Source organism: Solea solea, chromosome 10 (genome assembly GCF_958295425.1).
Source record: "Solea solea chromosome 10, fSolSol10.1, whole genome shotgun sequence".
Classification (NCBI taxonomy): Eukaryota; Metazoa; Chordata; class Actinopteri; order Pleuronectiformes; family Soleidae; genus Solea; species Solea solea.
In genome coordinates, this window is record NC_081143.1 from 10400645 (window position 1) to 10427452 (window position 26808).

General features: G+C 38.6%; 2 protein-coding genes across 4 annotated transcripts; one reads left to right on the forward strand and one right to left on the reverse strand.

Moving 5' to 3' along the window:
- Positions 1–26808, forward strand: cabp2a (calcium binding protein 2a). Of its 3 annotated transcripts, XM_058641066.1 has the most exons (7): positions 11039–11441; positions 11691–11912; positions 14638–14668; positions 15760–15894; positions 16696–16805; positions 16900–17047; positions 17620–23726. In XM_058641066.1, exons 1-7 carry the CDS (start codon positions 11394–11396, stop codon positions 17643–17645), a joined length of 720 nt encoding a protein of 239 aa, XP_058497049.1. In that variant the 5' UTR covers positions 11039–11393; the 3' UTR covers positions 17646–23726. The 3 variants fall into 3 exon arrangements, with proteins under 3 accessions (XP_058497047.1, XP_058497048.1, XP_058497049.1); XM_058641064.1 differs by lacking the exons at positions 11039–11441; positions 11691–11912; positions 17620–23726 and adding exons at positions 1–361; positions 26519–26808 and having other exon boundaries at positions 14643–14668; XM_058641065.1 differs by lacking the exons at positions 11039–11441; positions 11691–11912 and adding an exon at positions 1–361 and having other exon boundaries at positions 14643–14668.
- Positions 18799–25625, reverse strand: LOC131467259 (up-regulator of cell proliferation-like). The gene is made up of 7 exons (XM_058641063.1): positions 25483–25625; positions 24773–24847; positions 23773–24070; positions 23641–23686; positions 22450–22719; positions 22084–22350; positions 18799–21260 (listed from the first exon to the last, which is right to left on the reverse strand). The coding sequence occupies exons 1-7, from the start codon at positions 25608–25610 to the stop codon at positions 18799–18801; spliced, it is 3546 nt and encodes a 1181-aa protein (XP_058497046.1). The 5' UTR covers positions 25611–25625.

Genomic DNA, 26808 nt, shown 5'->3' on the forward strand with positions numbered 1-26808 from the left:
ACATGAAGAGGACTGGACAGGTCGGCATGATGGCGAGCGAGAAGGGGGGGATAAGTTTCTTCTCGTGGAGGCATTCACATTATTTTCAACTGGAGAGCAACTGGAAAAACAACATTTCGGTAACTTGTAGACTGTGTCCCGGTTTAAAAATACTTTCTACGGCGAACAACAGCTACAGCAATCTACTGAAGCACCTGGAGGAGCGGCATGCTTCGACAAAGTTAGCAGCTAAGGTTGCTAACGCAGCATCCGAGACCGAGAGTCACAGCAGCGAGCACACACCCACTCCACCCAAGCAGCAGCGGTTGGAGTTCGAAAGACGGACCCATAGGCAGGCACAACTTGATAAAACAATAGCACGGTATGTTTAACTGTTTATTTGGGTCTCTCTTTTAGCAATATCAGGCTATTATTCCAAGAGTCCAATGTTAAAATTGTACAGATAAAAGCACGTGTTTTTCCCCTCAGATATGTAGTAGAAAACGGAGTACAGAGGCGAACTCAATCAATCAACTATTAAATGGGAGCGTTGGAAAAACGTTTTACAGTAACTAAAAAGTTACTTTCTCAGTAACGCATTACTCTTTGGTTTAAGTAACTGAGTTACTAACTGGGATACTTTTTTCCAAAGTAATTAGTAACTGTAACTAGTTTTTTTAATTTTTCAGTAACTAGCACAACACTGCTTATCAGTGACACAGCGCTCAGCTGTTTGCATCACTTTAAATATGGACAGTATGCATGAGTGATGTCCTGTGCTGGTGCTCTCATCATAGTTCTGTCCTGATTTTAGCATTGATCATTGACTTGTTAAACACATAACTTTTTTTTGTCTCAGGCATGAAGTCAGTGTGTATTTGAATACTACACATATAATCAGGAAATCATGTACAAACCTGAGAGCCTGAAAAATGTGATACCAAACCTTTTGTCGTACTCACACCAGCTCTTCCAATTCTAATCCTAGTTCGTTAGCTCAGTATGTCCGGTTCGTATGGTCACATAAAATCATAGCATTTGATGCAGCTCCATGTTTTACTCTCATGTGGAGGAAACAGAAGTTGTCCTGCATCCAACAGACGAGCAAGTTTTCTTGTTCATGTCTTCTCCTTCAGTAATTCTTGATGAGGCGAGGAGGAGAATACATTATTCAAAAGGTTTGGTTTGTGTGCAGTGTGAAAGCAAGCTTGGACCGTACAGAGTGTGGCATATTATTAGGTGTGAATATGACCTTTGTCTTTGAAGTATACAGTACTATGAGCCAACCGGCAGTAAACATTCCGGGTGGAACAGTCAAAGATAATAAGACTAAAGTTGATTGTTTATTTAAAGATGAATAGTTTTCATTGAGAAACACTCAATGCACTTACATGCTTGTTTAACGTCCGGGTTTTTTTGGACTAATATAATTATATATATATATTTGATTTTCTTAATGTAAACCCGTTGGTCAGAATGAAATCGAGCTAGTCTTAGTTGGACTAACATACCTGGACAATGTGATTCATAGACTGATTACTCCTGCATGTGTGCACTTTGTTAGACTGGAGTCAGGTATGTATAAACTGCAGTACTGCGGCGGCGTCTTACTTTAGACAACACAGCAACCACAAGAGCCATGTATCATGATTAACATGTACAGCAGAACATACAAAACCACAGTCTGATCCATCTCACGTCCATCACTGTTTGTTTTTCTGTGACCTAAAGGTCACAAAGACATTGCAAATGCAAAAGGAAGAAAACACGTGTGCTGGTGTTGCTGCTTGCAGATGTGCAGATAATATAGTGGTAGAGATTAATTTTTCATTTCAAGTCAAGATCATGTGAAAAAGCATACGGGCGAACACATAATTAGTTTCCTCATAGACTGGCAAAACACACCAACTGCAGAGATCTCAGCCTCTGAAATAGGCAAGTATCGGACAAATCCCAGGCCAGAAGAAGATATGTAGATGTAATTTACTGAGGGGTCTGACGTGACTTCAATACTAAATCGCTAAATATGCACACGGAAACGACACGAGGCGTAAACTTAAACAAACAGACATTATTTCCCCTTGTTTCCCCTGGCTCAGTTCATTCTGTCTCAGTTCCCCATAAAGATTGCGTCATTTCAGATATAATAACAGTTTATTATATCTGAAAATGATGCCGTCTTTACGGGGAACTTTTTTTGAAGACGGCAAACAAAAAGATTGTTTTGTAGTGAGTGAGCTCAAAATAGAAATGAGAGCGAGAAACAGAAGGGATCGGTGATGCTGATTTCTGAGTTTGATGCACAATCAGTATTGAAAGTGGATTTGGCTCTCTAGTCTGCCTGGTGGCTACGTGCTGCGCATGTACAGGTACACAGATTGTATTTGCATAGTTTTGTAAAGGTCTGTTACAACTTGATCTGTGGTACAGGTTGGCATGCAGCTGCAGCAGCCTGAGGAAAAGTGATGTAATACTTAAGGTTCTTGCTAATTTGAACTGCAAATAAGGGCACATTTTACCATCACTCTTGATTTAAATCATAGATCAGAGACTATCAACAGCAACCAAGCATTCCTGACGCATCCCAAAAACGTTGTGTCACCACCCGTGGCTTCAGGCATTTCTGCTAAAGGGATGTAGGTAGGTAGGACTTAAAGTACAGCAACAGCTGTGAAATAAATGTAGTTTAACACTGGGGTGGCCATACATCCGGATTTAGGCCAGACAGTCCGGATTTTAAATACCCCTTCTGGCATGTGGTGCAAATATGTCATTGGCTAAAAACCTAAACAAAGCTTCCATGTGTTGGCTACACACAGACAAGCCACTGCTGCCGCTGCTTCGCCCTGTTCGCTGGCTGCTGCAATTGTGATGGAGAAACATAAAACATCTTTTAATTCTGAATCGTCAAAGGGAACGAGATTGGTGGGTTTTGCACTAGTAACTGAGTTACTGCATTGTAAAAGTAACTAATTACTTACCAGGGAAAGTAACTATTGTTTTTTAATGAAAACAGCTTCAATGAACTTAATTATAGTATCGCGTCACATTTTATTGTAAGAACCGGTAACGGAGTTGTAACGATTAAAACAGTAATTAAATGACCCTGTTAGTAACACATAAGTGACATTGATGAAAGTACTCAAGAAATGTATTTGCCAATATACCATCCTAAATGTTACACACTGGACCTTTAACTGAGGGAGTATTATTTAGCAAGCAGCCATTTTGTCCACAATTGCCATACATTTAACAAGGATCCACTAAAAAGAAAGGGAAGATGTGCTGTGTTGTCTTTTCATTCTCCAGTTCTCATTGAACACTGAACACTCAACAACAGATGGCGTGAATGATGAGAGGATGAAGGGAGTGAGGGAGGGGTGGAATGAGGACTGTAGAGCAGCGGATGGCTGGATGCCAACAAGAAATTGAGAAGAGATTGATTACAATGTAAAAGGAGACTAAAGCTTAAATGAGTGACAAACGTTATTAAATTTTCACATGAATAAAACCTAAAACTATGAATGAACAAGTCAGTCAGTGCCAATGAGAGACTCGCAGCGACGAGCAGAACGCGCTAATCCACACTTAATACCAGATGAATTACTGTGCTTTATTTCATAGTATCAAGTACAAGACGTGGCTTAGGAGTGATCTGTTTAGTCCCAGCGACAGTTAGAGGCTGTTAAATGGGCTGTACGTTATCAGCTGCTGTGTAACGCACTTATTTGACAATATGTTACCATGCTCTGTTTTAATGTCTTCTTTAGTTGCCATCTAAAATATTCTTTAATGTCTTTTTTGTCCTTATGCATGATGCAATTAATATTACTATTTTAAGTGGGATAATAGATAATGAATAGTCTTTGCCCGTTTGTATGCTGAAACGATTCAACAATTAGTTGATTATTAATCAGTTACTAAATGAATTTAGTAACTATTTTGATAATCAATTATCAAGGTGATTTTTTTAAGTAATTAAAACAAGCTCCCTGATTTTTAAGCTTCTTATACAAGAACATGTTCATGACATTTCTTTTCAACATTTTCTGATATTTTAGGGATCAAACAAATAATTGATTAAGTGAGAAAACTATGAAAAACTGTCGTTAGTTTCAGCCTTAGTGATTCGTATGTTATGAGAAATACATGATGGTCTTGTAAAGCACTCTCATACACTGCCATGGTTAATCAGTTATCAGTTAAGTAGAAGTAAAGTTGGGTAATTTGTGCTTTCGTGTATGTTATTGGTCAATTAAGATTGCCAATAACTATTACACTATTTATGTTTAATTAAAGGTTGACAGTGAAGAAACCATCAAAGTAAAAGAGAGAAATGTGACCCTTTTTTAATTGTGTCAAAATAAAAATTGAAGAAAAATCTTGGCGCCAAAAAACGTACTAGCAGTAGTTAAATAATTATATATTATGCTGTTTGAGTTTTTCTAAATATAAAATGGCAGTTGCAACATAATGTTGTGCAATCTCTTGCCCAGAGGGGAATATGTGCAAATCAAAAGCTGTGGGGAAACTTGTACATACTTGTGTCATAGCTCACAGCTAATACCATGACACAGGACAACTATATAATTTGATATAGAAAACAACCTGAATCCGGTCTGTCTGATTTCTGAAGATATCAATGATATTCTTTCAGTGTGTTTCACAATTAAGTTCAGGGACGTCTAGACATGTTTAGAAAGCCTACAGATGGAAAAAAAAAAATCACTATAAAATATCATTCAACTCTTAAACGTCCATTCATTTGAATTGTCATTTATCATTTGTGTATTTTACTAAACCAAAAATGCCAAACGGTGTCAATTTCCTGTTTGTGCATAGGGCTGATTGTAAAAATGTGCGTGACATTCATCTGCAGCACAAACTGAAATTGAATTGGATTATACGCACCAAACTGTTTCAGTTCCAAATTTTTAAATATGTAGAAATGGACGTATGTCATGCCCTGCACTAGGAATGCACGATATATCGGCATTAATATTGGTATCGGCCGATGTTCGTCATTTTTTAACATATCGGCATCGGTGCAATGAGTAAAACTGCGCCGATTTTAACAACCGATGTTTATACCCGTCTAATTGCTGTTTGTGTATGTGTGTCGGGAAGGGGACAGCGTCAGTGATGCAAGCGCAGCACAAGGTGTGTGTGTGTGTGTGTGTGTGTGGAGGAGAGAGAATGTCAGCGGTGTGGGCGATTTTTCAGGGTGTCAATAGAAGATACGCGAAAAGCATTATGCAACACTTGCAAAGTCGAGGTAATGCGAGGAGGGTTCCGCGTCAAGTCATTCAATACCACAAATTTGATCATGTCATTTGAAAAACCGCCACCCAGAAGTACACAAACAACGGCAGGAAGCTAACGCTAGTAACATTAGGCAGCAGACAAAAAGAAAGCAGCGCAGCTGGGACTCGACCAAAGGAAGACAGTGGCCAGGGCAATAACGATCAAGGTAATGGAAATGATTGCTCTTGACGACCAGCCGAGGGTTCCGACGGTTGATAGCGCATATTGAACCCCGCAACAACCTGCCAAGTCGGCGCTACTTTTCCGATGTTTTGCAATTGAATAAATATCTGGTTGCCATGAATACTGGCAAGTTTGATAAAGTATTTTAACATGTTTTTTTTAATTATGGCAGCTCTTAGTAGAGCTTGTCAGGTATTGTTTCTCATATCTGTTGTGTAGTTTTATTGTGAAGGGAAGTGGCGCGGTTGTTGTTGCCGGGAGGAAGGGTTGTTGACTTTATTTACGTACCCAGTATAGACGCCCTTATCTCGGTTACAGTAACTTTGGCAGGGTATTATTTTTATTTATGTTCATGTTTGTAATTTATGATCCAAACTTTCTCACAGGAGTTTAGTGAGTTGAGGGAGTTAAACTGTACTTTAATTTAGTTACACACTTGCTACAAGTGGTAAAGGTTTCTAAAAACCTTTACTTGTAGTTGGTTACTTGTGTCTTATGTGACCTTGTTATTTGGAGGTAAAACATGTTTTGAAAATAAAGAAAGACATTCAAAAATTCAGCTTGCATGATTTTCATTCTGTACAAACTTTTATCATCTCAGAAACTTTTTTTAAAAAACATATATCGATATCGGTAAATATCGGTTATCGGCCATAGCAGCAATATTAATATCGGATATCGGTATCGGTGGAAATAGTCATATCGGTGCATCCCTACCCTGCACCTTTCATCTTTAAGTAAACAGAAGAATAACATTTTTGAAATCATGAACGTCCACTGAAAATGTTCAGCAGTTACTGTGTTTTTTTTTGCAGCTGTATCGGAAAACATCAATATTACTGTTAAACCGCTGTATTTGTTGACAATGCACATGAAGCAATAATAGAAAAACAAGAGCAGCTTTAGTTGACAGATTAAAAAGTGGGTTAGTTGATTACCATTACCACTGGGGCAGCAGTCGGAGCGCAGAACAGTTGTGTCCTATACCCGTGGATGGATGGAAAGAACATGCAGTTCCACCCATTCTGTGACTTTCTATCCCTTGGTCCTACTTATCACTGAACATCTCTAATCCATAGGACCTCAGAGGAAACTCAAATGTAACGTTTAGGTCACATGAAAATGCATAAACAAAATGCATTATCCTTTTGTTTTAATGGGCACGGATGCGAATGAGAGCAAGGGAATTTAGGACAGACGTGTGACTGCAGTTGTAAAATGGTGTCTCGTTAATCTGAAATATGTGTGAAAAATGTGTGAACTATTTTTCTTGTTCATATAAACCTGTTAGCATGAGTGATACTAAATATGGTCATTGTTTTGTTGTTCACTGACGAGACCTGATTTTAAAACAAGACCAGCTTTTGTCGAGATTTGTGCTGCTCTATGGAGGACTATAAAAGACAAAATGAATAAATGAATGAATGCTGAGGGTGTAGTTACCAATGAATAAATGAAAGAAAAATAAATAAATACAGAAATAAATGAATGAATGAATTAATAAATAAATAAAATAATGAATTTATTAATGCAGAAATAATTAAAAGAATAAATAAAGTGCAATTAAAACATTGATAAATATAGCTCTTCAGTGTATTTATGTTTTTATTTATTTATTTGTTCATTCATTATTTTACCTATTCAGTCATTTATTTTTCCTGTATTAATGTATTCATTAATATATTTATTTATACTGTACTTTATTTATTCATGTATTCATTTCATTTATTTATTCATTCATTCATTCACTCTTTTATGTAGTATAATGTCATTTATAATCCTCCATACTGCTCTCGAATAAATGTTTGAATCTGAAGAATCCTAAGCTTTGCACTTGATAATTGTGAATTACAGAGAATCGATGCTAAACAAGGACATGAAACTGCAGATTGAGTTTTGTTCAGGGGAAAAAATTATGTTTTTGGGAAATATTTATATATATTAAAAATATATGTTGGCTGAATTCTGTACAGGAATAAGGAATAAGACTATGCAGCAAACAGCAGTTTATGACTTGATGTGGATTCTTACTTTTTGTTTGTGCCTAAACCTAACCACATTGATAACCAGCGTTATTATTTATCTACTTCATTTTCTCAAACTGCACCACAAGTACGCAGTGGTGGTTTATAGAAATGAAAAGTGCAAACAGGTAACGTTCGCAGCTTAGTTGTGATTCAAGTTGTCACTTTTAATGTTGATTTTCTGGAGCAGTAGACCTGTAATAACCTGTAATAACCTGTAATAACCCGCTGTTTATGCACAAATGATTATGTGTATGTGGAGCTCTAACATTAGCTAGTTGCAAACTGCTAATGTGCTTTTCCTCTTTAAACATTTTGAGCCAAACAACCAAACACATTAACATGTGCCATAAAGTTATATGTTAATATACTGTAGAGCAGTGATTCTCAAACCTTTTATACCAAGATGAGATAATATATGACGCTGGAGTGAGAGATAAGGTGACTCTAATTGTTATTATTTATCTTTTTATTTGTTTCATTTTCTATACATGCCAATCAAAATTCTTCAGCTCCACTCTGTACTACTGAACAGTATTTCTGATTTTCCACCAGAGGAAGCGTACCACAGTTTGAGAACCGTGACTAGTGTATTCCTCATCAAAACGTGCATTTAACATCATTTTGCCACCTTGTCCCCATGATGTCTTTTTAAATTTGAAGAGTGTGAGAAGGACTGACGTTAACAAAAGACAATTGTGGGATCTGTTTTGAGCATTTCTCATACATGTGTGCCTCTGGCCATGTTTGTGTCGAAACTCAATCCCACGTTAACCTATGAATCATCTGAGTTCAGCTTGATTCACCTCAACTTGATCCAGCTCCCTGATAATTATCATATGAGTCAGCTCGCATATACTGTACATTTACCAGCCACTTTATTAGGTACAATTGTTCACATAAATATATAATCAGACAGTCAAATGGCAGCACATTAATGCATTTAAGCAAGTAGACATGGTCAACATAACCTGCTGAAGTTCAAACACAGCATCAACATGCAAGAGCACGATTAAATGTCCGTAACACTACCACCACACTAAGGAACTTGCTTTACATAAGGTGTCATATGGGGACATCATTTCATCAACATGTCTGGGATGGGCAGACCACTGTTGTTTGCTAGCACAATTTGGAAAGTAAGTGGTGAGTTGAGGAGTCATTGCAATCTGAAGTCTCACCATTAGATCACTAAGGTTTGAAGTCACTAACTCTTACACATTGGACTATTGAGTGACTTTAAATGTTGCATGGTTGTTAGTGCCAGACGGGCAGGTCTGAGTAGTTCGGAAACCGCTGATCTACTGGAATGTTCACACAAAAGCACCTCTACTGTTTACAGAGAATAGTCCGGCAAAAAAGTGCCTTGTTGATGCCAGAAGTCAGAGGAGAATGTCTCGATTGGTTCACAGGGATAGAAACCCCTAATTACATCCAAGGTATGCAGAAGACAACATGTTGTGACTTGTAGTAAAAAAGGCCACAAGCGCGTAAGATGTCACTGAGTGCCACTCCTGTCACTTTACCAGCTCTTATTTGAACCTAATAAAGTGGCTGCTGACTGTATAAATTCTTCTTCAGTGTGTTTGAATAGTTCACTATATGACAGCGTGAATAGAAGTGCATGTTGTATTTCTGTATGATGTCGAACAGGTTGTACATAAATGACATACCACTCTTATGCACTGGGGATTATTGTTCTGACCTAAACAGTGAGATGACACTGATGTTGCTGTACGATGCAGCTCTCATTTTATTTTGATGGAACTGCATAATTTCATTTGTAGGTTACCCTATTTACCTTATATGAAGTGATTTACAGTCTCTGGGTTACATTTGCAGTTATGTGTCAGCCAGAATGTGTGTCATAATCAGACCAAAGGTGTAGAAGGGCGGGTTTCCTGTTGGCTTCTTTTCTATCATGTGCTTGTTGTCATCTGGGGACAAAGCATGAATTGTCACCCAAATGCCCTCTAAATAACACTTAACCTTATATTACAACAAATATAAAGTAACCTCTGGATTCAGACAGGGTGTCAGGTCACCTTTATTTAGTTTTAGTTTTGTCAATTTTGCTCTCTTTTGTGAAGCTCATGTTAGGACTGTGCATGTCATTTCCTAATCTGATAGCTGTCCAGATGGAATAGTGGGCTGAGGCACATACAGTACCATTACAGTACAGTGCAGGAGACGCTGTGGCTTTGAATTCTTTGTTGTAAGCCATTTCACCGCACTCCATCCTCTCTGCATGATAGATTCTCAGTGCAACTTTATCACATTTTCTCTTCAGTTTCCGTTGATTGCCAAACTGGAGTTCCAAATGATTAAATACACACACAAATAAAAGGAAGAAGAACAATTATTTCTCCACATGTATGACTACTAACATGTGTGGTTTGACAGCAGCAGAACAGCACCATTTACTGTATTATTTAGTTGACAGATTAAGCAGTGCCAAAATGAGGAGAGAATTGGGATTATTTTATTCCAGCATGCTGTAGATACTAATAGTTTTCTTAAGCATTAGGGGGACACCTGCTGGTTTGAGATAAGTATTACTGCTAAACACAATTTAACAACAATCTAGGTTTTGCTGCCCACTGCTGGTGATGTAATCACAGTAAATAATGCTGCACATGGCTCAGTCCTGCTAAAGGACCACAAGAGAAATAGAAAAATGAAGATGTCAGATAGTAAAGACATACACATTATAAATATGTAATATAGGCCTACTGTTGTATTTTAGGGATGCTCACATCTGTTAAAATGGTTTGGTTTTCTGCTTGGAGGATGTTACCTGTTTCCCTGTTGGTTTTTTTCCAATATAATATCTCTCTTTGCAACTCATGGACAGCATATACAACTGCTATTGTGTAGATGAATATGGGCTGATTAATATATAGTATTTTTTCTCTATGTTGCCTCTATTAAGCTCACACTGCCACAGCCTATCGGCATTACTCCTTTCCTCTAATCTGGAATTCCAGGGATTAAACATGTGGCCAACTCTTCAGCCATAATTCTACTATCCCCTACTCCCCTTGCTCTATCGCGCTCTCTTCCTTACACACACACACACACACACACACACACACACACACATAGTTTTTCTGTTTATCATCACCCTCTTGCCACAAGTGATCCCTTGAATTTGGACCAACTTAATCTCTATTCCATCCTACCCACCTTCCCCTCTCTCTGCCTCTCTAACATCATGCTTATGATAAGTGTGTGTGTGTGTGTGTGTGTTACCTATAAACCATGGGGAGTGAGGACATTTTGGCTGGTCCTCACCTCTTATAAAGGCTTTTTAAGGATTAAGACTAGATTTTAGGGTTAGGCATTTGTGATGGTATAATGTGAGGCTCTAGGGAATGCATTATGTCTACGAGTGTCCTCACTACAAATGCTGACCAAACGTTTGTGTGTGTGCGCGCGCATGTGCACGCATGTGTATGTGTGAGTGTGGGGGGGGGACTCAGTAATCAGAGTCTGGCAGCAGCAGCAGGTTGTGTCAGTCCAGAGCTGACCTACTCTCCCATCCCTTCCTGTCAATCTGCAGAACCCTGCCACTCTTTCCCTAATGTCACACCACACGTCTCAAATCTCATCATCACAGCCTCCAGCAGAAACAACCCTCTGGGAGTTTAGGATTGACTGCAACGTCACATGTTACCTTCTCTCTCCTTGACTGGACCAATAGGAGCTTGGGTCGTAGTATGTGCACTCAGAGGAGCTGCTTTTTTCCCATAGTGGTCCAAAGTGGAATCATTTGCCTCTGTCTCACTGGGTGTGAAGGTCTGATGGGACACATCAGGATGTAGTTTAGATTTTGGACTTTTGTGTGAGATTTAAACAGAAGGGGGGCCAGGGAGGGGGGTACAAGTACAAGGAGAGCGGGTGATGGGAAACATCAACAAGGCTTCTAAAAAGAACAGTAAGAGGACGACGGTAAGAGATTCTTTAACAGTTTTTGTTTTCCAGAGATAAATACTTTGGACAAAGTGTTTGAACTGGTTAAAAGTGATAACTTATAATGGATCTGGAGTCACACAAATATAATTGAAGATTTAGCCTATAGATTTTTATTTGAATTTGTCTGAAAGGCCAATGGAATAATATTAATACTGTTAGATATTAAGGTGTGATTTATCCGTTTCATTGCAGTCAGTGAAATTAACTGGTTCCCCCACTCTAAAGGGGGTTTCACCTATAGAGAGAAGCGACGCCCATTTGGCTGGCACGATGCTGGGTGACCTGGGCGATGGTGGTGAGGTGGACACAGAGGAAGACGATGAAGACAGGAATGAGCGAGAAATCAATGAGCCACTGGTCGCTCTGGTTAAGAACTGCAACATGCTGCACAACTTAGTGGGGCCTGCTTGTGTCTTCCTTAGACAGGGCTTCGCACAAAGCCAGCTTGTATGTATCTCTCTCTCTCTCTCTCACACACACACACACACACACACACACACACACAGAATTATCAGATCCAAAATCTCCCATAAATCTGCTCTGCTCATCCATCTATTTTCATAGTCCACTGACTGTCCAAAGGGAGATGGAGTTCAGGTCACCCTCAGTTCACATTGCATGACATCATCCCTCCCCAGTCCATCCACTCTTGATTCCACCTTCCATTTCCTGCAAATTTCTCACTTAGACCCAATGACCTCTATCGATCATCTGTACACCACTTGCATATATTGTATGTCCTACGGCAGTCACATGACACATGGCCCTATAATGACAAGAACTGGCTTCACCATTTTTCCAGACTGTAATATGGATCATAATATAACAGCACTGGAGATATCATGGTTCTCTTACTTATGCATAGAAGGTTGAAATGTCTTAGAGGTCAATGCAATGTGTGCAACCAGTGACGCTAATTGAAGGGAGCCATTAGAGAGCTATGACTGCTGAGGTGTAGGCTGGTGAAGTTATCAAAAGACCTTGGGCTGTGGCTAGAGGAGGAATGACCACATGGAGCTAAATATAACACAATTATCATTTATATAAGCTCTAACTTAGGCCACACCGTTGGTGTAGTGGTTAGCGCTCTTGCCTTTGCAGCAAGAAAACCTTGGTTCAATCCCTGGTTTAAATAAGAGCCTTTCTGCATGGAGTTTGCATGTTCTCCCTGTGTGTGTGTGTGTGTGTGTGTGTGTGTGTGTGTGTGGGGGGGGGGTTTCTCTGGGTTCTCTGGCTTTCTCCCACAGTCCAAAAACATTCAATAATGGGGATGAGGTAAAATGGTCACTCTAAATTGACCATATGTAAGAGTGAGTATTTCTTTGTCTCTATATGTGGCCCTGCGATGGACTGGTAAACTGTCCAAAGTGAGACCGCAAATAGAGATGGTGTTAACATCTTACTCTGCTGATGATGTCATTTAGAGACAGAGACATTTAAAAAAAAAAAATAATAATAATTTAATTAAAACATGAACATACACCACAGAGTGGCACCCAGTGTGGTCTGCTGATGAAGCCCATCTGTTGTGTTCAGAGATGGGCTTCTTCATACCTTGGTTGTATTTGGAGTACTGTTGTAAGTTACTGTTGCCTCTCTATCATTTCAAACCAGTCCGGTCATTTGCCTCTGACCACTGAATCAAGGCTTTTTCCCGAGGAGAACTTCTCTTTCTACCTAGATATTTTTAGACAGAGCCATGGTAGCTCAGTGGTAGGGCAAGTTGTCTTTTGACTTGAAGGTTGTGGGTTCAATTCTTTGAGCAAGACACTTAAGCCCATGGACAATGTCTCCCACCCACTCCATAACACACTGGTCGAACTATAGTGCAAAGCAGCTCATCAAGACTAGAAAAGCTCTATATAAATACAGACAATAATATCAACTCGTCTGATTTTATTTGGTAGTAACAAAGACAATTTATTTAGGAAATGGTAGTGGTGTAAAAGTAAAAGTCATTAGAAATATAAATAAAGTAAAGTATACATGAATACATGAATGTTGTACTTATTTATTGTATTACATGTACTATTATTGAAATAGCCACACTATCTCCAGAATATGTTTACCTTTCTTTTTTGCAAATTTTGCTTGCAGTGTCCATACTTCAATTGTAAACTACCATACTATAGTGTTTAATGACTTGTTTAATGTTTATTAATGTGTTAGTCTCATTGCAGCACTGTGTGTGTGTGCGTGTGTGTGTATGTGCGTGTGTGTGTTTAGCCCTTGCAGATGTGCTTGTGTTAGGTAAAGCAAGTGCCAGATGCAGTTGATGCAGAAAAAAAAAATCAGACAGATGAGCCTCTGTGATTTCTAAAACAATTTACTACTGTAATCTCCCTGCCTCTCTCTCTCTCCCTCTCACTCTTTCTCTCTGTAGGTCTGTGTTATTCCTGCTGCTGCTGTCGCAGCCTTATAGAGAACGCTGAGAATATCCCTGTCCTTGCGTTACCTTTTATACTTTTCACACAGCAGCCATTTTGACATGTTTTAGCAGGAAAAGCACAGGTTTACTGATCACATTCACAGCGGTTCATGTCCAGTTCAGGACAGTGTGACAATGAACCAGCAGTATAGCAGTGTTTAGATCTCATGTCACCCACACTACTGCAAACGGAGGCAACGGCAATGTTGAGCTAGTAAAGCGAGACGACTGCAAGCAGGTTGGCGTATGATTAAAAGAATTTCAGAGGTGAATTACACCAAAAGTTACACACACACCAGCTTTAGGTTTGGGTTGGTTAGAATCTCATATTTATCAACATGTTTATTGTTTCAGCAGCTTTTTTGCTCCAGTGTGTGTTTGTGTGTATTGATGATTCACTGTATATTAGAGTTGGTAACATATCAACTGCACTTGTCGTGGAGGAACTGCTCAGCTCTTCCACCAGCAGCAGCGGAATTAGACTAAACACGAGACTGTGAAGCAGATCAACTAAAATGACATTAGGGTCAGTCAGATCCAAAACACAAATAATCCTGTAGTAGAATCTCTAGTCAGGCAGATGAACATGGAAAAAAATAGAAAAGACGCTTCACGGGAAAAAGAGTTAAAGAACCACCACAAACTAAACTTGTGAAGTAAAAGTGGATCCATTCAGTTTAGTTATTGTTTGTCTGACTGGTTGTTAATTTCTTGTTTTCTCTTTATTTCTCTGCACCTCGGCAGGACAGAGATCTGCGACCAGAGGAAATGGAAGGTACAGAAACATCAAAATCTTAATCCAAATCCTCATTTAATTTCCAACCCCACCCACACCCACGCCTCCTTCCTCAGCTCCACTGAGAGCTGTTTTCCTTAAAAACCATCTGTTTGACTATAAATACTGTATTTTCTGCGTATGGTAAGGTTTGAAAACTAAAGCAGAAACATGATGGTTCATTTTAAACTGTACAGTCACAGCTGTCAAACAGATTGCATATAATTTAATCTTAATATGGCCATAATTGGTTGTATTCTTTTTATGAATTTATTATCACTAATATAAAATGTAATCGCTAAATTATATAAATTATCCATGTATATTGTAAGTATAAGCTGAAATGTCAAAAATACAATATAAAAGACAACATGTCACCTTTTGTCATATCATCCAAACGGTATAACCAACTGTCTAACATTCTTAAAGGTCCAGTATGTAAAATTTTGCATAAATTATTTTCATTTGGCCTTACTTGATAGTTTCAATAATAATTTCAATATTTTGTTTTCATGTATTCACAAACGCTCACAAAACTCAACATCCTTTGACTTATGATGCTAACTGAATACTACATTTATTATCCAACACATTTTTAAGGAAGGGTGAGGTGAGGGATACAACTTTACCCCTATTTTACAAACCGTACATTTAAATTAAACATTTGCATTTCTGGAAATTCTGTTAAGTGTTTTCTCTACCTGATTTAAATGAAAAAAAACACAATCAAATCAATTTAGAGTAAAGAGTAGGAGCTCTCCTCACTTCTGTGCATTATGACATGGAAATACCAAAGTAAAACGTCCAGGGAATTATCAAACTGTAAGGGCAGTCTTTATGCTCACTGTGGCAGACATTTACTTCTTTTACTCTGTCTCTGACCCTTCAATGACCTTCAGTGACCCTTCAATCTTTGAACATATTGCAGTTTAATTATATTTAAGCATATTGAAAACCCATCATCACAGATTCATATTACAATAAAAAGTAAACCTTTAGACTGGAATATGTTTCATACCCACATTTAAAAAAAACACTTTTTATACTTAAACAGCAATAAGTTGTTGCACTTTTTTTTTTTTACCCTGCAGAGCTGCGTGAGGCCTTCAAAGAGTTTGACAAAGACAAGGACGGCTTCATCAGCTGTAAGGACCTCGGCGAGTGCATGAGGACGATGGGATACATGCCCACAGAGATGGAGCTCATCGAGCTCAGCCAGCAGATCTGTAAGTGACATGTTGTTCTGCTGTATTCCTATAAAATGACTGCTGTTCACACATACAATGTTATTTTTATATTAAAGACACTTGCAGGTTTTTACATGAATCTGCATCTTGACAAAAACAAACTTATTAAAGCCCTTTTGATTTCAAGGGTGTAGTAATTGTTTTAATGCAAAGTAATGCCAGTAAGTAAAATAAGATATAAGTCTCAGAGCAGTCAATTAAAGCTACAAGCTGCTTAGAATCTGGTCTGTATGACACTGACAATATAGGCATAAAATAACACATATGTTTCCTTAAATATACACCAATAATCATTATATTGAACATGTTTAATTTTACTCAGAATTAATTTAGATATTTTTAATCTTTATTTAACCAGAACGTCCCCTGAGACAGAAATCTCTTTTATGAGAGAGACCTGGCCAAGACAGCTTGTCATTTACAGTTTCTTCAGTTAAACATATTCAACACCTTATAATAACAGTCAACAGAGTGTACCTGGGAATATGATTTATAAGAGTATAAGTTCACTACCAGTTGATTAAACAGTTCATTGCACCAAACAGCTGTTGTAATTGCTGTTTGTTTTTGGAAGCAATACAATGAATTACACATGTTTCAAATGAAGATTCAATGGCCTTTTTTATGTCTACAAGTCTTAAAATTGAAAAATATGGATTGGGGAATCCCTGCAGTGGGAGACCCAACACTTTTTTATTAAATAGCCTTTAAGATTTTGGATAGATTTTACAAAAATAAGTAAATGCTGAGTTAAGTGTACTTGTCAATATTCCCCACTAGGTGGCGGCAGAGTGGACTTTGAGGACTTTGTGGAGCTTATGGGTCCAAAGATGCTTGCTGAAACTGCTGACATGATTGGAGTCAAAGAGCTGAGAGATGCCTTCAAAGAGGTTTGGAATATTAATATTAACAAATGATTCTTTAAATCCCTTTACTCACTTCATTATTACTTTATTTTACTTTATTATACTTCTTCTTTTTAAGTTTGATTCTGATGGAGATGGACAGATCAGCCTCGGGGAGCTGAGAGAAGCCATGAAGAAGTTAATGGGGGAGCAGCTCAACCACAGAGAGATTGACGAGATCCTGCGAGATGTGGACCTCAATGGGGACGGACAGGTGGACTTCGAAGGTGAGTTAACTGCGAAATATTTGGTCCAGTGTTTCCCACTTTTCTATCTGTCTATCTATCTATCTAGATAGAAAAGTGGGAAACACTGGCACAGAGATAGAGTATTTTGAATAAGGAAAAATATATTTAGAAATAACTTCAAATCAGAAAACTAAAATTAATTTTGTTCATGTGTTATTTAACAAATCATAATTAAAACATTGGGAAAAAATTATTATTATTATTATTTATTTGGAGACACAAACAAACAAAACAACATCTGTAAGTGGCAGAAATAATGTAAGTATTGATGTCTATTTGTTCAGTTAAATTAAGTATTAAATAATGTTCAAATTGAAATAGCAATGTGAAACAATGCAATTAGCAAATAACAAAACTGCACTTTAATCTTTCTAGTTTTGATTATTCGAGGGTGAACAGAAGCTTAAAACTTCTAAATGAAGCCTTGCTAAAGAAAAATATATTGCAAATCAAATCACAGTAGAAATATCTGAAATATCAGAAAAATTGCAATTCAGTATTTTACTCAAATTGATCAAGATAGAAAGAAAGAAATGTTTTCCTTTCCACAGAGTTTGTGCGAATGATGTCTCGCTGACTCTTCACCAAAGCTCACTCTGCTGCACTAACCTCAACAAGGACTAAACTTCACAGTAAATGTCCTGCAAATGTTTCTTTGTTGTACAAATGTATTAGTGTCTCTCTTTTCTTCCCACTTACTACCATCATCTTTGTGTTAAGTGTATTATGTAATTTTTTGTAATGAGAGATTATAGAGTGATGACTCAGCAATGCGATGGTTTAACCAAAGCTGTAGTCTCATTATTAGTTCATTATTTGTATTTAAAAAGTTTGTGAAGTTAGACTTCCTTTTCACCAATGATAAGGAACTCTTTTACTTTTACCAAGTACCACCTGAGAAACTATTGAGCTCCTCAAGTAACACCATTATCACCAACGTTAAAATACAGTGGTGTGAATAGACTGAGCATAATTTACTCTCTCATCATCCTCCTCTTCCTCACATATACTTCTGGTGTAGACACTGGTGTAGTGAAATTAGATTAAGATGGAGCGAGACATAAGGTGACTTTAATTATTATTATTATTGTTATTGTTTAATTTATTATTGTTGTTTTGGTTGTTATTTGTTTCATTTTCTACACACTCCAGTCAGTAGAACAGTATGTACAGTAAGTACCACCAGACATGATATTGTACGACATTTTTTGTGTAACCCAGTCAAAAAAGCTGAATTATTTTAGTTTATTTTTGGTCATTTGGGTGAACTAACCTGTTAAATATGCAATTCACAACACTGTACTTGACTTGAATCTAAACAAAGATGTTACTATGTGGATTTATTGTCGAAAACCTTTCATTCAATTTAACTGTGTAATATTATCATAGTATGCAAAGCAACAGTGAGTGATTATATATGTATCTTTATTTTACAAACATGAATCCATGAAATTTCAACTACAGGTTCAGGCCCTTTTTCCTGTTTATGTTCTTGTCCCTGTTTGATCAGGTAGATAATGAGAGTACATGTTTATGTTATGCAGACATTTAATGTTTTATTTGTATAATGCTCTACGGGTCATACAATTAAGATGTATTGTAAATTAAAAAAAAATATATATATCAGTGACAATACACTAGTTTTTAATGACCAGATACTTTTTCTTTTCTTGATTCCACTTTGTTAGTGAAACTTAAATTATTTACAAGGGATTGTTGCATTTTGTTTCTCACACAGACTTCCAATAGATTTCTATCCTGCTGATAAAATGTGTCAAGTCCCCTCTTTGTTTGCAATTAGTGAGGTCCTCTATCAGTCGTTTTTTCAAAGAAAAAACAGTCTCACTGTAGTCAACACTGACAGGAGCCATGGGTGGAGACCAACGCCAAAGTGGAGAAATGTACCAGCTGCAATTGTCTGCGTCAAACTCCATCACATCTGAGATCTTCATGACGTTGGCCTTTTTCATTGCTGCATCCTCTCGGATTATTTCATCAAGTTGCTCTACCAGCTCTTTATCTTTCTTCTTCCTCTCAACCACAGACATGTTAGCATGTACAAAATGACAAAATGGCCGGTTGCCCACGCCCTTCAACCTCGTGAAAGCCTGCAGCACCATCTTTAAGACATCCTTCTTGCTGGAGTCGTCCCCGGGAACACAGACGATTGTGACGTCACTGAGTGCCACACCGAGGCTCGCTACCTCCTTGTCACGTTCATGGCTGTGATCCTCCTGAACCATCTGTTGTGGTTTAAGTCCCTCGGTGTCGATGAGCATGATGCAGTCACAGCCAACTTCATCCCTCACGTCTTTGTTGACATTTAGCAGCTGGATAAATGCCCCTTTGGTGCACGTTGCTTTACCAACAGCAAACCTGACTCCAAATATGGTGTTGAGCAGAGTTGATTTCCCTACATTCTCAGCTCCGATCACTGTAATGACTTTGAGCTTACTGTCGGAATGCATTAAGTCATGCAGCTCAGTAAGTACGTCATGGATCCATCTCGTGGGGATATTTGCTGCATCTCCATCAACAAGTTCAAGAGGGAAACCATCCAGCAGCATCTGAGCGTACAGTCCAGGGAGCTGTTCAATGGTTTTTCTCTGACGGCTGTATTCTGGCAGGTAGCTCACACACTCATACAGCTGCCCACACTCTCGAAAAAAGTGCTCAAGGTGCAAAGAACGAACAGATATTTGCTTGTCAATTTTGTCAATCGTTTCAGTTTTTATTGGAGACTCCTGGAGCTGCATTTTGTATTGATCCTGCAGAGATGACAGATGGTGCCGGGACAGATTGTCCAATTCTATTTCCAGCCATTTCATGAAATAGCAGCGCTGAACCTCTGAGGTGACCACCCCATGAAGGAAGCTCAACCCTGCAGCTGTCATCTCAAATCTTTGCTGCTTCCTTTTAAGCTCTTTTTGTTTTGTTTTCAAAGACCTCTTGTAGACTTCAGGGTTCTGGGTGCCAGCTTTCCTCATTCTCCAGCACTCTGTTTCAGTCCATGAGATCGCTTTCCAAATGTTTCCTTGAAATGGCAGTTGTGTGTCCTTGAAATCAGAGATGTTGGTTACATGTTTGGTTATTTGTTCCACATTGTTCCGGGCACTCTTGCATTCGTCGCTGTCCTCGTCCACCAGGATTTCACACCAGCGAGCTCTTTCAGCCTGATGTTCAACAGACACTATGTTTTGGCACTTTTCTAGTGTCTTAGAGATTGATTCCTGGAGAGCTTTTGTCAACTCTATATCAGTCTTTTTCTTCTGGCTAACATTTATCATCTTTAAATCTTTAAATTTCGTCATCATTTGCAGCGTAAACGTTTTCCCCACTGTGCTACTAATCAGGATGACATTTGCTTTCATTTCCTTCCCTTCCAGACACTTTAAGTAATCAATTTCTGATTCAATACAGAAGATGTAAACAATGGCCGAGGTTTGACAGAGGAATGAGAATTGTTTGTCAAAAGCCCTGATGTCTCCTCTGAGGTTTGCAACAGCCAGTGGCTCCATGAATTTGTCAATGGTCCTGTTTCCACATGGGAGATACCAGCTGATTTCGACTAGCCCGTCTGAAATCCTCCTGGGAACATCACCACACACCATGTTACGATGATAAAATCTGTCATGGTACTGCTGGGTGTTACTGAGCAGTTTGTTCAAGATCAAAGACTTGGATAGGGCTGTCCTTCCGAGCCGGACGAATGACACCAAAGGAATGTCGGTATACACAATTCTTTCCTCACAGTTTAACTTTTGGAGTGTCTGCTGTGAAGGTCGGAAGGTTTGGACTATTTCACGCATGGCCCACAACATCAGTGTCATTTCTCTCGTTTCACTGTTGGGCAGCAGTAGAGGGATGGCGAACTGGCAGAGTGCCATTTTCAGAACTATGCTCTGCTGAAGAAAAGCATCTGAACAGAGCAACAGTGCAGTAATCAGATCCAGGGGGTTGATGGCATTGTTCTTGTCTGCGTCTGCATCGTACAACACACATTTGACACTTCTAGCATTAGCATTCAACACCTTAAGTTTCTTCACAAAGGCCCCAGGAAGTGACTTTGCACTTTGAAGTTTATTCTCTGAAGTATCGTCTTTATTTATCTCCAGGATGGTACTGAGTGTGAGCTTGTTGTCATACTGCTCTTCAAGTCCAATCTTTGATAGCACCTCCCTGAGACTGGGCTCTGTGAATTAATAAGGCAACAATTAATGGAGAGAATGCTATATTATTTATATGCAGCTCTACAAGATGTATAATGTTCAATATGGAGTTTTCGGTGGTTTCAAGAGGCTTTGTTAAATCTTAGGTTTTTGCCATTTTGTGGCCCATGTCTCTGTGTCTCTTTGTTTGTACACTACATTCACTTACCCCATTCCCTAAAACCTTCAATGACGACACAATATTTCACTCCAGTGTGGATCTTCTTTAGGACATAATGGTTTAAAATCATTGATTTTCCACTTCAGTGAAATTACTTTAACCTGAAGAAGATCCATACCAGATCAAGATGTTGTATCCTCAATAAAAGAGTGTGTGGAGTCCCCTTCCTTTTGCACTTTTATTCTGAGGTGATGGATATTTAATGGCTCATTGTTGTTTACACTTCCGAAACTAGTGTGGACAATAAATGATCTCCTGACGTCAGTGCCTCTCTACTTTACTTTTAATAGTGCCCCTATGTTTCTGCTGTAGGTCTGATAGTTTTGCTTGACAGAGCCTGTTCTTAGATGAAGGATGCAGCCTACAAGTAATGTTACGTACTGTAATTTCTGTTCACAAAGATGAAAAATACAGAGCCCCAGACATGACATGGGGAAAAAAATGTATTTGAATACTAATACGGAATACTAATTAATTCCTACAAAAAAGGTATACTGCATCCATCCATCTTCTACCGCTTTATCCTCTTATGCAAAAAAAAAATTTATTAATTGCTTAATTAGAATTACAATGAACTGTTCTGCAACTATGAGTAAGCAGGAAGGTAATCTACAGTATTTTCTCACCTGTATGTATAGTGATAGAGACCGGTTTACTGCACTGATTGTTCAACACTGTTGACACAGATATAGTGTACTCTGTTTCTGGTTCCAGATCTGAGAACATTTTGTAGCAATCCTTCGTGTGTATTGCTAACGGCATTTTCCCAGGACTTGTGACAGTTATAAGGAACTGATGTGGATTTCCCTCCATGCCGTCTGCTTTAGACCATTTCAAGGAAAAAGCCGTGGCCTCTGCATGTCCTTTTGTTAGGTGTCGAGGATGTGGCACCGCTGTAAGACAGCAGTCATTTGTGAGAAAATAGTTTTTCACTTCATCAAAAATGGGAACACACTGCAGATAAAAGAAGATCCTGGCGTGTCTAATATTACCTGTGAAAACAGATGCTGTGATCCACTCACTCAAATTGCCGTCCTCATCCTCTGTGGCCACACTGAAGAAATACTTTTGTCCGAGTTGAAGGTTGTTTATTTCAATTTTATTGAAATCCTTGATGACCAAGCTTCCTTCCTCCCTCTTTAACGAGCTCCACTGCAGTTGGAAGCTCCGACGCCTCTCCAGTCCTTTTGGGAGGCCCCAGCTCAGGACCACAGAGTTTGACTCCACTAACAGGAACTCAATCTTCCCAGGAGGGGGCACCACTGACAAATATAAGACAGTACACATAAATATTTTTGTCATTTGCACAGTCAGTTTAGGCCAAAAAGACATGACGTGAACACACACTTGATTGGGATCTGCACGCTCCATTTAGACAGGTAACATTGGAGAAAGAAAACAGGTTTGAAGAATCAAAGGTTTCAAAAAGGTTTCCTTTACTTTGCTCAATTTTTAGGGACAGAGCCACCATTAATGGGATCAGTAAAACCTCTGCCTTTCCTGCTGAAACATGCCAAAATGGCTCCTGCGCAAAAGGCCCATTCCATTTCATTTCAACACTTATTTATTTTGTGTGATTTGGTTGGATGGTTGATTGGAAAAGTCAATTTACAATAAAACGTTATGTACAAGACAGATGTTGTTGTCCTTAGGCTTGCAGGATGCAGTATGAGATATAATAGAAAGGCAGTATAAAATAATTATACAGATATTTCTTCTTTGTTTTGTTTTCATAGAATTAACAATTTTGCAATTTTGATACGTTTGCCAATATTTGGCCGCCTGTCTTCTGGATTTTTTTTGTCTTTTTAAAATGATTTTGCTGCTTTGTCCCAATTTAGTGTGGTGTCCTGTATTTGAGTCATCAGTCAGTTGATACAATAGCATATTTCCAAAAGTGTGTTTGTATGCACACCATTTTTCTTCTGATACTGCAGTAAAACACTGAAAATATATCGTGATGTATCGCTTTATGATTGGCTTGCACTACACTGATTATCACAGAATCGTATCATGAGGTTATTAGTATTGTGAACCATGTGTCACATATATCATGAGGTACCCTATGATTCCCACCCCTATTGTGGAAAACAAAAATGTTATTTTTCAAATGAAAACATGACAGTATGGTTTTAGTCTCTTTCTATGGCCCCGTTTTGCCACATGCAGTTTATTATACTCACCTGTTGCAGGTTGACTGATGTGTTGGTATTCTTTACTCCAAGATGTCTAAAGTAGAATGTTAATAAACATTATACAACAAAAAGTATTTGTGGGTATTTTTCTTTTAATTTTACACATTTTTAGATTCTAACCTGACTGGCTGCTGGCTCCGCCCTCTGCAAAACAACGTCATGTCCTCTGTGATTTCTTCGGACACAAATGCAGCACACCGGAATCTGATCAGTTCTACAGAAGAAATCTAGAGACCTTTGGAAGTGTAGACAACGTTTCTCTTCAGCTTCGCAACACACGTCTTTCAGTATGTGCCTCTGCAGGGCTTCCACGGTGTAGTGCTGGCGGACATCGTATTCACAGTAGGAAATGTTGCAGGTCAGGCAGATTTTCACAGCGGCAGCCGTGCCACAAATATCACAGACTACCTCCTCTTCTCTGTTTCCAACAGAAATAAAAAGCTTTTAGGATTGTATGTTATGAATATGTTTTCTTTGAAAGGGAAGTAGTGAAATGACCTGGTTTAAAACAAATGAGGCTAAAGTCTTCTTCAATAGAATATGAAGAGCATCCACATGAAGGGCATGGAAGGAGCTGGAGCTAATCCCAGGTGACATAGGGTGAAAAGGGGGGTACAATCTGGATGGATCACCAGTCCATCACAGGGCCGACAGAGACTAACAACCATTCATTATCACATCTATGGTCACTTTAAAGTGTCCAATTCACCTAATCTGCATGTTTTTGGGCTGTGGGAGGAAGCCATAGAACCCTGAGAGAACCCACACACAGGAGGAGAACATGCAAACCACACAGAAAGGCCCTCAGTGATCCAAACTGGTGCTCATCTTGCTGTGAGGCTACAATGGGTAGCACTGTACCACCGTGGGATCGAGAAAATCATTTACATTTTGTAAATTATGTTAAAGCATTTCCAAAACTGACATTGTGGCAATCAAATCACAAATCTCGAGACTTCAAAGCAGGAGTTTGTTTTGTAACTGAAAGACTTTTTTTTCAGTAGTTTTGGTTTATACCAGTCGAGATGTGAATTTGCAAATATCCAGGTAATACACATTAAACTCAGAAGAGTGAATAGATGAGAAAAGAGGAGTTAAATTAGTCACAAGTCCGACTCACGTTTTATCACCACAACTGCCCATTGAAGACAAATCTGTCTCATAGGCAAAATAGTCAGAATCGGGTCTCTTCCCTCTGAAAGAATGATGTAAATTAGAAGATGATCATGCTGAATTTTTTTCTCTAAAACAGAGAGCGATGTCTTTGGACATTTCTATATGCACATACAGAATATGACGACCCTTGTGTCTTTTCACTGGACAAAACAACAACAAACAAATGCCAAATTCTTTTTCCATATCATCAAGTTCACATTATTAATGAAGTATGTGTCACTCCTTACTGTTGTCTGAAATGAATAGGGATGTCTGTTGATGCCTTGGCTGTCTCACAGGCAGAATAATGTTTAGCTTATAATGGTATATTTGTGGGGCTAGACCTAAATATGGCACAATAATGTGATGACTATGAAAATAAGTGCATTACATTGGTAAAGGTGTTAAAAACCTGTGTCGTAAACATTTAATCCCAGAGAATTCAGATTGTGTCTACATATTGTTTTAACCAAATTAAATCCACACTGGATTTAAATATATACATCTCAAGTGACAACATACTGCTATTTTTTTTTGCTAATTCATACAATAAAAAAACGTATGATTGCTTATTTGGTTCACATGATAAAAGGGATAAAGGATAAATGGAAAAACCTCTACAGACATTCAATTGCTATATCTACAGTAACTCCCATATTAATGCCATTATCTTACTGTTGGCTTTTGAAACCGAGAGGGTTTTCCATGGACTGACCAGACCTCACACTCAAACATCCACTGGACAGGGGTGGCGTTCTTCTGAAATTGTATTCACACAGGTCAAGTCTCATTATGATTAACATATCTTAATATCTGGCCAAGAAAGAAGGGAAACACATGACAGTAGTCAAAGAAATAAAACATAATACCTATGCAGCATTACACCCCAGCAAACTTTCTTTTCGTGTTTAGTTTAGATTCTGGGAACCAATATTTGAAAGGCATTACTTGAGCCCAGACATGTATGTAAACAGATACGTAGGAATCAGACAAAGTATAGATTTGTCAACAAAGGTGAGTTATGCGAGTGAATCTACTGACAAACAGAGAAGACACGGTAGCAGCGGCGCAATAGACGCAATTTCAAATGGCCAGAGATTAACCACATAGTGCACAGTGATACACAACATCTGTTCAATAAATAAATAATAAATAAGTTATTTTCATTAAAAAGGTCCATTTGACTGTGATTATGTTTGTAATCTTATTTGTAACTATTTCTTTTCATTGTGTCATTCATTTCTGTAAAGCTTGTCGCTCGGCTGGAGCATCTGTCATAACAATCGTGAGATACCGGGGTGGGACATACAGTAAGGCAGGTTAGAGAGACTGAGAGAACGTCAGAAAGACGGCATGGGTGATTGGCTGTAATGCCGGAGTATTGTTCTCTTGCTAGGATAGATGCAGAATTTGTCAATTCAATTGTACATGGACATACAAAAGCATACAGAAGGTAAATGTTTATAATGTGGTAATCACGGACTATGTTACTGCTAGTAATGTTGCAATGTGAATGCTAAACGTAATTAGCGATTAGCTCGCGCTAGCATGCTAACGGTTGTTTTACACATGTTAAGCTATGTAGCCTCACGTTACTTGTTTTGCTAATCGCGTGCTACTGTTAGTTTGCTATGTGACCTCGGAATGAGCTCATGGGAGCGCATAGACTGTCGATATGACTGGTTAAGGGACATGTATGTGTGTTCGCCAGAGTACAGGACCAGAATAAACTTCTTGGACCTTGTTTGCCTTTGAAGCGGTGAGCGGCAGGCATTGGATGTGAGTGAGAAGCTACGTGGGTCAAGGCCGCGGTCACGGGTTTTCTGTTTCCCTCATCGTCATCCATCCATCCATCACCTCCCTACTGCCCTTCCATCATCTGCGCACACACCACACGCTAACTGAGGACGGACAGCGTGAGTAACCCAATTGCACGTGCAGTTATTTCTTTTTATTTTACTTGTCTGAGTGAAGCGGTCACTGAGTTTTGACCTCACCGAA

Excerpts from the sequence above, each read along its gene's own strand:
- cabp2a (XM_058641064.1), top strand. The coding sequence starts at position 3 with ATGAAGAGGACTGGACAGGTCGGCATGATGGCGAGCGAGAAGGGGGGG. Across the intron at positions 14,669-15,759 it reads GCGACCAGAGGAAATGGAAG|AGCTGCGTGAGGCCTTCAAA; the intron begins GTACAGAAACAT and ends TTTACCCTGCAG. Across the intron at positions 16,806-16,899 it reads TGAGAGATGCCTTCAAAGAG|TTTGATTCTGATGGAGATGG; the intron begins GTTTGGAATATT and ends CTTCTTTTTAAG.
- LOC131467259 (XM_058641063.1), bottom strand. The coding sequence starts at position 25,610 with ATGTTAATCATAATGAGACTTGACCTGTGTGAATACAATTTCAGAAGA. Across the intron at positions 22,720-23,640 it reads CATCAGTCAACCTGCAACAG|TGGTGCCCCCTCCTGGGAAG; the intron begins GTGAGTATAATA and ends TATATTTGTCAG. Across the intron at positions 21,261-22,083 it reads CTCTATCACTATACATACAG|AGCCCAGTCTCAGGGAGGTG; the intron begins GTGAGAAAATAC and ends ATTAATTCACAG.